At 51.4% G+C, this 14,326-nt stretch overlaps 1 protein-coding gene across 1 annotated transcript; it reads left to right on the top strand.

Moving 5' to 3' along the window:
- The first annotated feature begins 932 nt into the window (after positions 1-932).
- Positions 933-12,952, top strand: CD276 (CD276 molecule). The gene is made up of 9 exons (XM_007948988.2): positions 933-1,008; positions 3,881-4,219; positions 4,420-4,734; positions 5,321-5,659; positions 5,846-6,142; positions 8,644-8,778; positions 10,125-10,166; positions 11,861-11,896; positions 12,930-12,952. Exons 1-9 carry the CDS (start codon positions 933-935, stop codon positions 12,950-12,952), a joined length of 1,602 nt encoding a protein of 533 aa, XP_007947179.1.
- The last annotated feature ends 1,374 nt before the right edge of the window (positions 12,953-14,326 follow it).

The raw sequence follows: 14,326 nt of genomic DNA, 5'->3' as shown, positions 1-14,326 counted from the left end.
CTCAGGCTCGACCAGTAGCCACAGACCCGCCTCTTACTTAGCCCCAACTCCAGCCTTGAGGGGACAGCCCAGCCCTGGCCTCTCCCACCTCTGACTGGCCTTGCATTAAAGTAGCAAATGTGTTCTCTGCCTGGAGTCCCACACTCATACTCCAGCAACCTCTGAGAACTCTCCCCTGAAAGTTTCTGTAGAAATACACTAACTTCACATACTTTACATAGAACCCTTCTGTGTCCTCTGTGTCAGGCAATGCCCTACCTGGTCACCGAGGCTCAAAACCATAGATATCTTGACTGCTCTCTTTCTCCCCATGTTCCCAAACCTGCCTCATCTCTTCTGTCTAGCCTTTTCATTTATCCTGCAGAATTAATCTTTATGAGGACAAATCTGACCTTCAGTGGCTCCCAGCTGCCTTCAGGATAAAGTTCACACCCCTTATTACCCTGTCTCTGAGTCTGGCTCCAGCCTCAGCTCCTACTCTCCCCTCCCCAATGAGGTGTTGTTTCTAGCCAAATTGATCTGTGCACAGTCCTCTCCAAGAGCAGGCCTTGAACTTGCCAACTTTCCCTTCATTTGTCTCCTCTTCTTTATATATGTACACCAACATCTTCAGGCTGAGAGGGTGGATCCCAGCTGCCCACTCCTCACCTCCCCTGGCCCAGCCTCCCCAGGGACTCGACTCCCTCCTGCCAGCATCTCTCACAAAGATCCCCTTGCAGGAGGCCTCGTGGGGAGTGGGAGGCCTGAGGGAGGGAGAGAGGGAGGACCACCCAGTGGGCTGTTGCAGGCTTCCTCCAGCTGGTTCCAGGGGAGATGAGGTAAGAGGGGGCCTGGGGAGGACCTTTTGAGACAAAGGCCTCACTTCCTGTTCCTCGCAGGCAGGGACAGCCTTCCACCACGGAGATCCCAGCTGTCAGCTGCCTCACAGGAAGATGTGGCACCAGCAGCGCAGCCCTGTGGGTATGCGTGTGGCCACAGCCCTGGGAGTGCTGTGGTTCTGCCTCACAGGTGAGGAGAAGAGATGAGGAGGGATGGAGAAGGGGAGAGGAGGGACAGTGATCACGATGGGGAATGAGGGGGACTCCCACTCCAACCCAGGGTCCTGCCAAGCCATCTCTATCTAGCAGTGGCTGGGGTCTATGCCCTGTCCACACCTGGATCCATTAGGCAGCAGACTTGATCTTTCTCAGGTTCCTCTACTATAAAGTAGCAATCTATGAGGCAGTGGTGGTTCGGTGGTAGAATTCACACCTTCCATGTGGGAGACCAGAGTTTGATTTCCAAGCAGGGCACCTCATAAGCAGCCACCACCCGTCTGTCAGTGGAGGCTTATGTGTTGCTCTGATGCTGAACAGATCTCAGCAGAGCTTCTAGACTAAGACAGAATAGGAAGAAAGGCCTGGTGATCTACTTCCAACAACCAGCCAATGAAAACCCTGTGGATCACAGTGGTCCAATATGCAGCCAGTCATGGGAATGGCCAGGCAGCATTCTGTTCTGCTGAGCATGGGGTCGCCATAAGGGGGCCGACTTGACAGCATCTAGTAACGATCATCATGGTGTAGCCTGCTCTGCGAGATGGTGAGCACTAAACGTGATAATGCTGTTTCTTGAACACACTGTGCACGCTCCCTCCTCAGAGCCTTTGCGCCTACTGTTTCCTCTGCCCGTAACTTTCTGCCTCCAGATGTCCTTATGACTTGGCATTTACGTTGTTTCAGGTCTTTGCACAAATGTCACTTCTTTAGCAAGGCTTTCCTGGCCACCATGTGTGAAATAGCACATTCCTCCTCCAACCTACCCTATCCCTGACCTTGCTTCATTCTTTCTCTTAGCATTTACCTCCACCGCGTCTATCTTTACTTGCTTATTGCCTGCTCAAAGAGCAGGGTTTAGCCTCAGTGTAACCATGTTGAATGACATAAATCTTCCTACACATTGGTTAGCACATAGTAAGCACTCAATGATGGTAGCTACTTTAACAGTAATATCATATTTCAAATCTGAATCAACATTTCTGCTGAGGGAGATTGGCGTCTTCCTGGATGGGGAGGACAATGCTGAGTGTCTGGCGCCATCTTGTGGCTACAACGAGGTGATGCTCCCTATGCTTGCTTTGACCTCTCTGGAAAAGGCTTTGTCTGGGTGCCTCCTCAGGGTTCATCCCCCAAGTTCCCAGTAAAGGAGACACCATGTGCTAGCTGGCTAACCTGAGGTACCTGGGATTGCAACAAGAGAGCCAGGGCCAGCTTCAGACCATCAGAGACCTCCACATACTGCAAAGATTATACACGACTGTGTATAATTCACAGTAAAACTGTTAAACACAAAATAAACGCTTTGTTTTTCTAAATGGAAGAAAACTTTCATAGGTGCTGCAGTCAACTACCTTTTTCCCCAAGACTGTTCAATCTTCACAGTTCTTGAGTGTGCCTGCTTTGTTGGTGTCCAAAGCACACACACTATCTGACCATTACCCAAGAATGGCCCTGCAGGATGGGGGTGTCTCTGCTCCCTAAGAAAGACTATCAGTGACCCTTGCCAAACTTTTCCAGGCTCTAAAGGAAGAGGTTTGGAAGGAAGGTTCGGCAATCTACTTCAGTACTGATACCGCCTTAGAAACCCAAGGAGGGGTCACTATAATTAGGATCCAATTCGATGGCAGTGGTTTTTTTTTTTTGTTTTTTTTAAAGGAAGAGGTAGAATGCAGGTGCAGGTGACTGGATAGGGAAGCTGCAGGGTAAGTGCACAGGAGATAGGGCAGAAGTGGGGCAAGGGAACCTGCCCTGGGTGGGAGATGGCTTTTCTCTCCGGGCTTTTTTTTTTTTTTTTGGACATGCCTGAAGCTTGGTCTCTGGGAATGCAATTGATCCTGGCCCATTGGGATCATGCTGCTTGGCCCTCACCTCTAAGCCATCAGCAAGTCTTCTGGAGACCCCCACCTCAATGAACTCTGAATCTTATCTCATTGTCTCCATCTCTAAGGAGCTCTGGTGGTGGCGTAGTGCCTAAGGCACTTGACTGCTAACCAGAAGGCTGATGGTTCAAACCCACCAGCCACTCCTCAGAAGGAAGACTGGGCAATCTACTTCTGTAGAGATACTGCCTCAGAAGCCCAAGGAGGGGTCCCTATGAGTCAGAATCGGCTCCACGGCAGTGAGTTTGTGTTTGGTTGTGGTTTTGGTCACCATTTCTAGCTCCCCAAAACCAGGCTGTCATCATTTTTTACAGGAACCAGTGAAATAACCTAATTTATCCCCTTGCTTTCCCTCTTGCCCTCCTACAATCCAGCCTCCACAGAGAAGTCAGAGTTTATTTAGGAAAACAAAATACCATAAATAAATAAATAAATTTAAATACTTTTTTTCTTTTGTACAGAGAAGACCACTATTTACATTTTGGTGTGTACTTTTCTAGACCCTCACTGCTTCCTAATTTATAAAAATAATATATACTTATGGGAAAATTGCAAGCAGCACAGATAGCTGTAAAATACCAGCTTTTTTTTTTTTTTTAAAGTAACACTACTGTCTATTAGCTTGTTTCCTCCCTTCATTCCCCTAATCAAACAATGGAAATTTGTGTGCTAGTTGGCCCCTCTCTCTCATTAAAATGTAAACCCTGTAGAGGTTTACATAACCTTGGTCATCCTCTCTGTTGCATTTTGAAATCTCATCATAAGCAAATAGTAGGTGCTAACTATATTTTCCTTGAAAGAATGATCTGAATGAATGAGAACCACAGGCACCTCCTTTTGGATCTCAGGCCTAAAAGGAAGGGTAGGCAGGCCCTGGGGTTACCTGGAGGAGGAGGAGAAGACCTGGGAGGCCTGGGTGTCCCTACCCCTCCTCACTGCCCACCCCTTGGTTCCTGCTTCCAGGCGCGGTAGAGGTCCGGGTCCCCGAAGACCCAGTGGTGGCTCTAGTAGGCACTGACACCATCCTGCGCTGCTCCTTCTCGCCGGATCCCGACTTCAGCCTGGCGCAGCTCAACCTCATATGGCAGCTAACAGACACCAAACAGCTGGTGCACAGCTTCGCGGAGGGTCGGGACCAGGGCAGCGCCTATGCCAACCGCACCGCGCTCTTCCCGGACCTGCTGGCTCAGGGCAACGCGTCCCTGAGGCTACAGCGCGTGCGCGTGGCAGATGAGGGCAGCTTCACCTGCTTCGTGAGCATCCGGGACTTCGGCAGTGCCGCGGTCAGCCTGCAGGTGGCAGGTGAGCATGAGGAGGGCGCTCATTCCCCGGTCTCCACCCCTCAGGTCTCCACCCCTCAGACAACCCGTAACCCCTGACCCACGGCCCACCACTGACCCCATCCAAGTCCCCGAGCTGACGCCCAGCACTCAGTCTTCCTTCAGTGCTCCTCCCCTGCCCCTTGCCCTACCTTTTCACCACTGCTCTGTGCCTCCCTTCAGCCTCTTACTTGAAGCCCATTATGACCCTGGAACCCAATAAGGATCTGCGGCCTGGAGACACGGTGACCATCACGTGCTCCAGCTACGGGGGCTACCCCGAGGCCAAGGTACTCTGGCAGGACAGGCGGGGTGCGCCCTTGACCAGCAACGTGACCACATCGCAGATGGCCAACGAGCAGGGCTTATTCAATGTGCGCAGCGTGCTGAGGGTGGTGCTGAGCGCCAATGGCACCTATAGCTGCTTGGTGCGCAACCCTGTGCTGCAGCAGGATGCCCACGGCTCTGTCACCATCAGGCCCCACAGAAGCCCCACAGGTATTTAGCTCCCCCTACCCCCCTTAAATGTTTGTCTGAGGGAGGATGATTCTGGTTCTGTCTTCAGGGCCCATGAGTTCCCCACCTTTAGCCTCCCAGGGCAGGGAGATGTCTAGCAGAGATAAAGTGAAAAATACACAGGGTGGGCGACTTACGTGTGTGTGGAGGGGGCCATGATCTCGGGCCTTCTCCAGTCCACCTCTCCTGGCCACAGGGTTCTGAAGACCTTGAAAAGAAGGCATCACGGTGGAAAAACATCCAGGTCTCAGCAGAGAGCAGAAGTATAGGGGAAAGAAAGGGACCCTGCCGGGGAGGGGGAGGTTACTTTGATAGTGGCCCGGGGCCCTTTAGTATCACACTGCCCTAGGCCTGGACCCCAGAGAGTGGACCTTGTCAGGCTAAGGCCAACCTGCTGGATTTTTGTCAAGAGGATTAGGGAGACTCCATGTCTGGGAGTTCTGAAACTCAGTATGCTTTGGGGTGTGAGGAGGAAATGGGAGGACAGAGAAGGGCCCGGGGAGTTAATGGGGGTAGGAGCTCTGGGAGGCTGCAGGATGGTAACCCTGAGCACCTCTGTCCCCCCTAGGCGCCGTAGAGGTTCAGGTCCCTGAAGACCCAGTGGTGGCCCTGGTGGGCACAGATGCCACTCTGCGCTGCTCCTTCTCACCCGATCCTGACTTCAGCCTGGCGCAGCTCAACCTCATTTGGCAGCTGACAGATACCAAACAGCTGGTGCACAGCTTCGCGGAGGGTCGGGACCAGGGCAGCGCCTACGCCAACCGCACGGCACTCTTCCCGGACCTGCTGGCTCAGGGCAACGCGTCCCTGAGGCTACAGCGCGTGCGCGTGGCTGATGAGGGCAGCTTCACCTGCTTCGTGAGCATCCGGGACTTCGGCAGTGCCGCAGTCAGCCTGCAGGTGGCAGGTGAGCGTGAGGAGGGCGCTCATTCCCCTGTCTTCACACCTCAGATATGCCCCTGCCCACCATTGACCCCAGATCCAGGCCCCAGAGCTGACCCCTAGCACTCACAGCCCCAGGAAACCATTTCCTTCACTGCATCTCCCCTGCCCCTTGCCTACTCTTTGAACCCTGCTCTGTGCCCCCCTTCAGCTCCTTACTCGAAGCCCAGTATGACCTTGGAGCCCAATAAGGACCTGCGGCCTGGAGACACAGTGACCATCACATGCTCCAGTTACCGGGGCTACCCCGAGGCCGAGGTATTCTGGCAGGACGGGCAGGGAGCGCTCTTGACCAGCAACGTCACCACATCGCAGATGGCCAACGAGCAGGGCTTGTTCGACGTGCGCAGCGTGCTGAGGGTGGTGCTGAGCGCCAACGGCACCTACAGCTGCTTGGTGCGCAACCCCGTGCTGCAGCAGGATGCCCACGGCTCTGTCACCATCACAGGTGAGGCGACTGGCAGACAGGAAGGAAGGATGTGTTTTTTCAAGTTCAGACTCAGCACTGGTCAAAAGACTGTTTAAAAACCACTCTCACACAGTTCAGGTGTTTCAGACTCTCCCCAACAAGAAGTCCTTAAAGGACTTTAATGAGCTGATAAGAATAATTTGTAATATTTTCCTTCCTAAGAGCACCTTAGGTGATACTTGTGCTTCTTATGTAGAGGACAAAGTAATGGCCTGGAATCAGAGGCATGGGCGGAGTTCTGGAGCAGCCTCAAGGTGGCCTGGGGCTATGGTGGTGTAGTGATTTCCAACCGGAACCTCCCCCGAGAATGGGAAGGTGTTGCTTCATCGGTGGGCACTATCTGATTCTGGAGCCCCAGAGACCGCAGGGCCTCTGCAGCCTGTCAAACCTCTCACCTGGGCCAGTGTTGGCTTTTTCTGGCCGCAGTTGGAATAGCTGGGTCTGTCTCTGCTGCCCCCATGTGGCCAGATGCTAAATAGCGGTCTCTCAACCTCTGGTTTCTGGGATCCTAGCCTAGGCACCCTTCTCTTCCATTAGTGCACACCTAAGGGGGGCATCTCTTGTGCCTGGGGGTATGCAGAGGGCTCAAGCCCACGTTCAGGCCAAGGTTTCCACCAGTGTATGGACCTGAGAGTCCTCTATCCAGTCCTTCTCCAGGCTTATTTGTTCAGCCTGGTCCCTTAATCCTTCCTCCTGGGCCAGCCAAGCTTTCTCAGGGGCCACCCTGCACCACCTGGGACCAGAACAGCTGATTCTGTCTGTCTCTTCCCATGGCTTCTACCCATCCACCCACACCATCCAGGTCTGATCACCAGCCTAGTTTCTACACAAAACTCAGGACTTACTGCTTGTTCCTGTTTTGCTTCTCCCTCTTGAGTGGGCCCTGGGCCTCACATGGGCCACACAAGCCCAGAGCCAGTGCTTCTTACACTTGTTTTCTAGGAGTTCATGGCTCAGTCTTCCTTCTAGTCTGTGTATTTCTTTCTAGCCAGGCTATGTTTCCTCTGCCTACCACCTCCCCAAGATTGACCCCATCCCCTTCCTGGAGAGACCTTGCTCTCTGGGTGAGAGTCACTCCCCTGGGCTCTGATGCTCTCAGAAGTCCCCCTGACCTTTTAGAGAGCACCACTTGGGTCTTGTGGTAAAAACATTGTGTTCACAGGAAACAATAGAAAACTCAGGATAGTGTGAGATTGACAGGAAGTGGGAACTTTTCAGGGAAGAAAAGGGGTGTCAGGAAGTGGTCAGGAGAGGCCTCTAGGGGGAAATGTGAGTAGAGAAGAATCTTGAAGGATAGATGGGCTTCATGATCATTTGGGCTGAATATATGTAAGTGTGATTGCAGGGACATTGTTTACTCCACTTAAGAGAAAAATTTGCTTTAAATTGCTTTAGCAGATAATGTTTTAATAAAACCCTTAAACTGCTAATTACAAATAATAGTCCTTCGTTACATTTATAAGACATTTAGAATTCTGAAAAGTACTTTCATTTAGGCCCATGTTGCCAAGCACATTTCACAGATGAGGGAACTTAGGTCCAGAAAAGGAATTTTTCCCAGGCCAGAGAATAACACAGTGGCTCTGAATACTTTGGAGAATCTTTGAAAATTGGATAAATCCCCAGACACATGTGTGATTGCATGTGATAGTTTTGAGGGTTCCTGGCCCCCCCTAAACCCACCATGGAGGTCTGTAGACCCCAGCTCCCATACCCTGCAGTGAGTAGATGAACTAGGATCAGAATCCAACTTTGGCCTCTTGGCCTAATTTCCTGTCCTCCCCACCAGCCGGCCTCCTGTTTTTGTTAGAGCAGGTCTGGCCTACTTTGGAGCCCTTGGCCTGTATTTTGCTTTGGGGAGCTTTGTGCCTTGTCTGAACATTCTGGGATTCAGGCTTTGAGGCACTGGACCTGGTCTCTCCCATAGCTGATGGAAGTTAGTTAAGCTGACAATGCAGCATAGAGTCTCTACGTGAAGGCTTTATGGAGAGAGACCCTGGGCTTGGGTCTAAGCCTAGCTCTGACCTTTAGTGGTTGAGTGGGGTCAATTCTGACCTATGTTCTAGACATCAACACCAGCCTGAGAGTAGACATAGAAACAAGCCGCCCAGAGTATTTTTGTGGCTCTGCACCCTCCCCACTGCAGGAGCCTCATCCTGGGACTCAGAGGTTTCTTAGATATGCTGTCTTCCTCTCTTGCTCCTGCTCTAAAGTTAGTGGGGAGCCACAGAAGGTTCTTGAGCATCATTCAACTGCAGACTCTTTAGCATGTTGGGGGATGTCCACATTGGCCATGGCTGTATCTGGATTTGGAAGGAATATGGATGAATGGGAAAGTGGCATTGGGAATGTAAATGACCTCTACTCATAGTGCTAGGGTCCACTGGAGCCCCAGTCCTGTTCACAGCTTGACTAATGCCCTCAGGGTAATGAGGGACAGGCATGACAGTCTCTCCCTATTCTCCCACATCCTCTCCCAGGGCAGCCCATGACATTCCCACCTGAGGCCTTATGGGTGACTGTGGGGCTCTCCATCTGTCTCGTTGCACTACTAGTAGCCCTGGCCTTTGTGTGCTGGAGGAAGATTAAACAAAGCTGTGAGGAGGAAAATGCAGGTAAGTGGGAGAGAGTGGTTATGTCTGTGTGTAAATGTATGCATGTGTGAGCACTCACAGTGTGCCTGTAATATCAATATAAGTATGTGGAAAATGATGGAATGGGTGTGGGTATGCAAATTGGGCTGGATTCAGTGTATGTATGTTGTGGGTGGGCAAACTTGAGACTGAATATGTCTTGTGGGTGCAGGGCCAATGTGAGCTTACCTGTCAGTGTGCAAATATAGCAGGATGAGTGTGGCTTTAAGTGTAACTGAGAGTGAGTGGGTGGATGTACAAGGCTGAAGTGTGACAAAGAGTTGAATATGTCTGTGGAAGTAAGAGTGAGTATGAGATTATAAGGCAGTGAACATGAATGTGTTTGTGAGTGAGAGAGCAGGTTTAGAACACAGAAATTTAGCAGCACAACTGTGAATGTTTCAGTGGTTTTGTGTGACTGTGTATGAATGTGTGGGTAGATTCTGAAGCTGATGCCCTTTGCCAGGCTGAGCCTCAGTATGAGTTGACTATTGCAATTGGTAAGGAGCTCTGGTAGCACAGTGCCTAAGGCATCTGACTGCTAATTAGAAGGTTGGTGGTTCAAACCCACCAGCCACTCTGTGAAAGGAAACCTGGGCAATCTACTTCCGTAAAGATTTAGTGCCTCGGAAACCCAATGGGGGTTGCTATGAGTCTGAATAGAGTCGATGGCAGTGGGTTTGGTTTGGTTTATTGCAATTGGTAGGTGGGTGATTTGACATTGGGAGATAGGTGAGTTGACCATGGTAGGTGGCTGACTTAACTCTGTTAAGTGGCGGATGGATGAGTGGACATTGGCGCATTGGTAAGTTGGTGCTGCTGGATGGTAGATGGGTAAACAGAGGCATGAGAGTAGATGGGCAGTCAGAGGCTGAAAAAAGACTAGCTGTCAGGAAGGAGAATGTGTATATGAATGGAGAAGAAATCGGTCAGTTGATAGATGGGTAAGGCCTGTGCATTGACAGCTGGGTAGGCCAGGGGAAGGGTGAGTGGATAATAAATGGATGGGTGTATATGTTGGAGGTGCTACTTGACTGACTGGTGCATGCATGGATGAGGTATTGGGGTTGGTGGGTTGGTGGAGGGGTGGATAAGGGCTCTTTGACTAGGTGGGTGGTGGGCTCCAGGCTGGGAGCCCTTTCGACCTGCCACAAGGCTCTGCTCTGCTCTGCTCTGTGCTGATCTCAAGCTCTGACCCTGTGAACAGCATTGGAAACACAGTTCAAGCCTGCTCAGGCCTCATTTACCTGCATTCCCAGATGGGAAGTGTAGTGATGAAAGTGAGGCTGAGAAAAGTTTTTGGTTCAGTTAGATTTCTTGTCTCCCAGGAACTGAGGACCAGGAGGGGGATGGAGAAGGATCCAAGACAGGTGAGTCTGAGCTTGGAGCTGACCTGGGCTGGAAAAAGCACACAGGGAACAGGACAGAGGACATGACAGCCTGGAAGGGCCAGATTTGCTTTAAGATTTGAATCAAGTATGCTGTTTGGCCTGAGGTCTCTCACGCCAGAGTCTGGTATTTGCTTAGAGTTAGACCTAGAGATGGATCTCCCCTTCCAAGTGGTGCTTCATTTCTTCTGCTTACCTTTACCCACCCACCAGGGCTGGTCCCGCCCCTCGTGACCCTGTACTATTGCAAGGTCTGGTAGCTTCTTAGGGGTGGGCTCAGAAGACAGGGCTGTCCTGGGCACAGAGTTTAGAGTCAGACAGCCTCGGTTTAAGTTCCAGCCCTATCTCCTACAAACTGAGAAGCCTTGGCCAAATCACTTCATGTCTCTGAGCTTCAGTTTTCTCATCTGTAAAATGAGTGTAACAATAGAGCTTACCTTCATAGGTCATGTGGGTTAAATTAAATAAACTAATGTATGTAAGGGAGCTCTGGTAGCATAGTGGCTAAAGCACTTGACTGCTAACCAGAAGGCTGGCGGTTCAAACCCACCAGCCACTCCTCGGAAGGAAGGTTGGGCAATCCTACTTCCGTAGTGATACTGCCTCAGAAACCCAAGGAGGGGTCGACTCGACGGCACATAACAACAACAATGTATGTAAAGTGCTCAGTTATATACCCATCACCTAGTGAGTGCTTGGTACACTGGAGCCCTGTTGTTAGGTAAATAGTTAAAGATGATCCCACTGTAATAAGAGGCTGGGTACCTTGTAGGAAGGTGCTTTATTTCTCTGGGCTTCAGTTTCTCCATCTATAAAATGGTCAGGCTGACCCTTGCCCTGATGGCACTGGAGGGCTGTTCAAAACTGTCTTGAGAAAGGATAGGAAAGTGATTGGCAAAGGAGATGGTATGGGGGAGGATACAAATCAGGAGCCTAGCTTGGGGTGAGCACCAACTCACTCATGCCATGACCACTGGAGGCCTCACTACCTTCCCTTCCAGGGGTGCCTGGGCTGGGAGAAGTAGATTCCTGCTGGCCCATTTGGGATGGTTCCCTTCCCACCCCCACGGAAGGAGTGGCAGAAGATTGACACCTGGGGATTGCTGTAAATCGTGGCAATTAATTTTGGTGCCCGTGTGTGGCAGCCACAGAGACAGCCCTGGAATTGGGCCTCATTTTTCATGCTCAGAGGCAGATGTGGTTGGAAGAAGGGAAGGAGTAAAGAGAAGAGAAGGCCAGTGATTTGTTCAGGCTCAGTTCCACATGGTCCCAAGCCCAGTTCTACGAGGTCTCAGGCCCACCTCTGGATACCTATAGATATGCCAAGTTCTCTATTAGCTCTCTACATCACTTTTGTTTGTGGAGCAGCCTCAGTGCATTTTCACTTCTCAGCTCATTGGAGGGCAGGTGATTGTTCCCATTCTATAGATGCAGAAAACTGAGGCCCAGCGAGAAGGGTGACAAGCCACAGTGGAGCTTGGGACAGCAGCCTAGGGCTCCTTCCCTGGTGCTGCAATGTCCCCACTCTCCCAACTTCTTCCACCTTCTCTCTCTTCCTTGCAGTCCCTTTAGCCTCTACTTCTTCCTCAGCTTCTGTCCCTCTCCCCTCTCCTGACCCCTTGTCCTGCTGCTTTCCATAATCCCCCTCTCACAGCAGACTCCATCCTTTTTTGCAGCCCTGCGGCCTCTCAAACATGCTGAAAGCAAAGAAGGTAAAGACAAGTGGTGCTTGAGATTGTGGGTCTGTGTGTCTGTGCACCTGTGTGTAGGAGACTGGGAGGGTTATTCATTGGTGACCTGAGGTTCCCTCCCCAGAAGAGCTGCCTTGACTTCCCCCCTTGTGAGATGGCATAGAGCTGAGTAACTGAGGTCCCCACATTAGTTGGAATACAGGTCACAGCTGCTCTGTATAGTGTTCAATGGCAGCAGTAGAGGCCTAGGTTGGGGCCTAGGGGATGGAGATAAATGATTCTCCCATGTTGTTCTGGACCAAATGAGACATAGAAGAGCAGAGCAGATAGGGATCAAAGTGTCAGCTTGGTTTCTGGTGAGTGTGGCCTGGGTGTGAGAAGCAGTGGGCTTTCCAATCCTGCTCCCCTATGAGGCAGCCTGGGGCCTGGTCTCTGGCCAACTAGCCAACTGCAAAGGCAGAGAAATCAGATGGAGCCCAAGAAACAGAAGAGGAGCACATGTCAAGTCCTTCTTCCAAACTCTTCATTCAGGCTCAGGAGTGGAGAGAGGCCAAGGGTGTGAATCTGAGAAGCCAGAGGGAGGGAGGTTCCCCCACAGCATCATTCTTGAGGAGATCAGTATGAGAAGGGGCAGTTGGGAAAGGGTTTCTGGCTAGAGGAGGGAAGTGGGCCAGGCATTGGAGGATATATTGGATGGACAGGCAGGGGGAGATGGGAAGGAAAAGTATCCTAGCTAAAGGGAACAGTTGGGAGGCCAGAGTGTGTGTAGTGTGAGTGGCCCCTGGGGACTGAGGACAGAGGCTCCCTTGGACACCTTCCTGGCCATGTCTAACACCCAGCTCCTGTGCTTATTATGCCAGGGCCTGTGAGAGCAGTGGTTGGCACAGGGAACTGCTGGTTGAACTGCTATGGCCAACCTCACACTCATCGCTAACCCTGAATATGTGACCAGAACCTAGGGTTCTGGTGCATCCCCACCCACTCCTTGCCCTAGAATAGAACTTGCTGTGTTTAATGTTGTTTTCCTCTTTGTTCTTCCCATCCTGAAATACAGATGATGGACAAGAAATAGCCTGACCATGAGGACCAGGAAGCTGCCGCCCTGCTTGGAGCCTGTACCTCCACTGGGCCCTCAATGTGAGCCCAGGGCTAGGGGCTTCCCTGCCTCCAAGAGATGGGTCCTGTTACTCTGGTGGGTCTACTCACTCTCCAAAGGACACGATACTTAGACTAACCCCCTGTTCCCACTACTTTATTTCTCTGATGGACTTGATTCCCGAGTCACCCTACTGCCTTATTTCTCTGATGACATGATACATAAACCATCCTGCTGCCTTATTTCTACAGACACAGCTACAGAACACCCCACCACCTTATTTCCCCAGGGACCTGCCACCTGCACCATCTGGCTATCTTTTTTCTCCAAAGGACACAATATTCAGACTGATCCTTTGCTTTATTTCTCCAAAGACATGATACACTTCTCAATGACCCTTATACACTAGTTGTCATTTCTCAGCCTTGTAGTCCTGATTTCCCCCGTAATCCCATCTCTCAAGGTCCCTGCAATCTCAGCAGCTCTTTGAGTCTAGAGGCTGTTTCCTCCTTCTCTGGCCCCAATATTAGCTTTTTCCTTCTCCACTGAGTAAAAACAGGACACACTCAGCCCCCCCACAGGTGTGTACATATATACAGTTGCACGTGCTGGAACACGTATATCCCTCTACCTCCCTACCCCCCACTGCCGTCTCATTTGTGGTACCCTGGGCTGTGCCCTGTGAGCACCTCCCCTCTGATTAGCCCTCCCCATAAGAGGCATGTGCTGGTCACATGACTCTCTTGGATGTGTGTGATGGGCTCCCCCTGGGATCAGCCTCTGTCCCTGTCTTTCCTGCCTTGGGACCCACAAAACATTGATTTTGTTCCTTTCATTTATCCACCCAATTACTGTTTATTCAGCATCCACTGGGTGTCAGCACTGTGTTAGGTGCTGGGGACCCTGAGTGAGCAGGCAAGTAACTCTTTCCCTCAAGGATCTCACCATCCAGGTGGGAAACTCGTGAGGAAACAGACAAGGAGCTGTGTGTGCATCAGCTGGAGGACAGTTAGGGAGGGTGGTTCTTTGCAGATGGCTTGCTCCCTCCTCACCCCTCTTTTGTGCCCACAGCTTCTGGATACCTCACCCCCTACCCCATCCCTAATCCTTACCCAGAGCATGGGGCAGGGGCAGAAACCTGGGGAGAGGGCCATAGCCTCTTGCCACAACTGGGGACTGATGGTTTCCAGTGACATGCTAGTATGAGCCTGGAACAGCTGGCAGGTGGCCATGGGCCCCCAGACCTTGGATAGCAGCAGCATAGGTGAATCCTAGGACCTCCCTCATTGACTAGACTTGGGGGGTGGGGCCAGGAGAGGCTGTGGGGCACAGATGCTTGCTCCCTACCCAACCAT

The sequence above is a fragment of the Orycteropus afer genome, unplaced genomic scaffold (assembly GCF_000298275.1).
Source record: "Orycteropus afer afer isolate SDZICR_OR568_19922 unplaced genomic scaffold, OryAfe1.0 scaffold00233, whole genome shotgun sequence".
Lineage (NCBI taxonomy): Eukaryota > Metazoa > Chordata > Mammalia > Tubulidentata > Orycteropodidae > Orycteropus > Orycteropus afer.
The sequence above is the reverse complement of the archived record's forward strand: the minus strand, read 5'-3'. Positions and strand labels throughout refer to the sequence as shown.

What these genes read in the sequence shown, in the direction of transcription:
- CD276 (XM_007948988.2), top strand. Translation starts at nt 933, where the DNA reads ATGTGGCACCAGCAGCGCAGCCCTGTGGGTATGCGTGTGGCCACAGCC. An exon ending in CGGCTCTGTCACCATCACAG is followed by an intron (nt 6,143 to 8,643) that starts GTGAGGCGACTG and finishes ATCCTCTCCCAG; the next exon opens with GGCAGCCCATGACATTCCCA. An exon ending in TGGAGAAGGATCCAAGACAG is followed by an intron (nt 10,167 to 11,860) that starts GTGAGTCTGAGC and finishes CCTTTTTTGCAG; the next exon opens with CCCTGCGGCCTCTCAAACAT.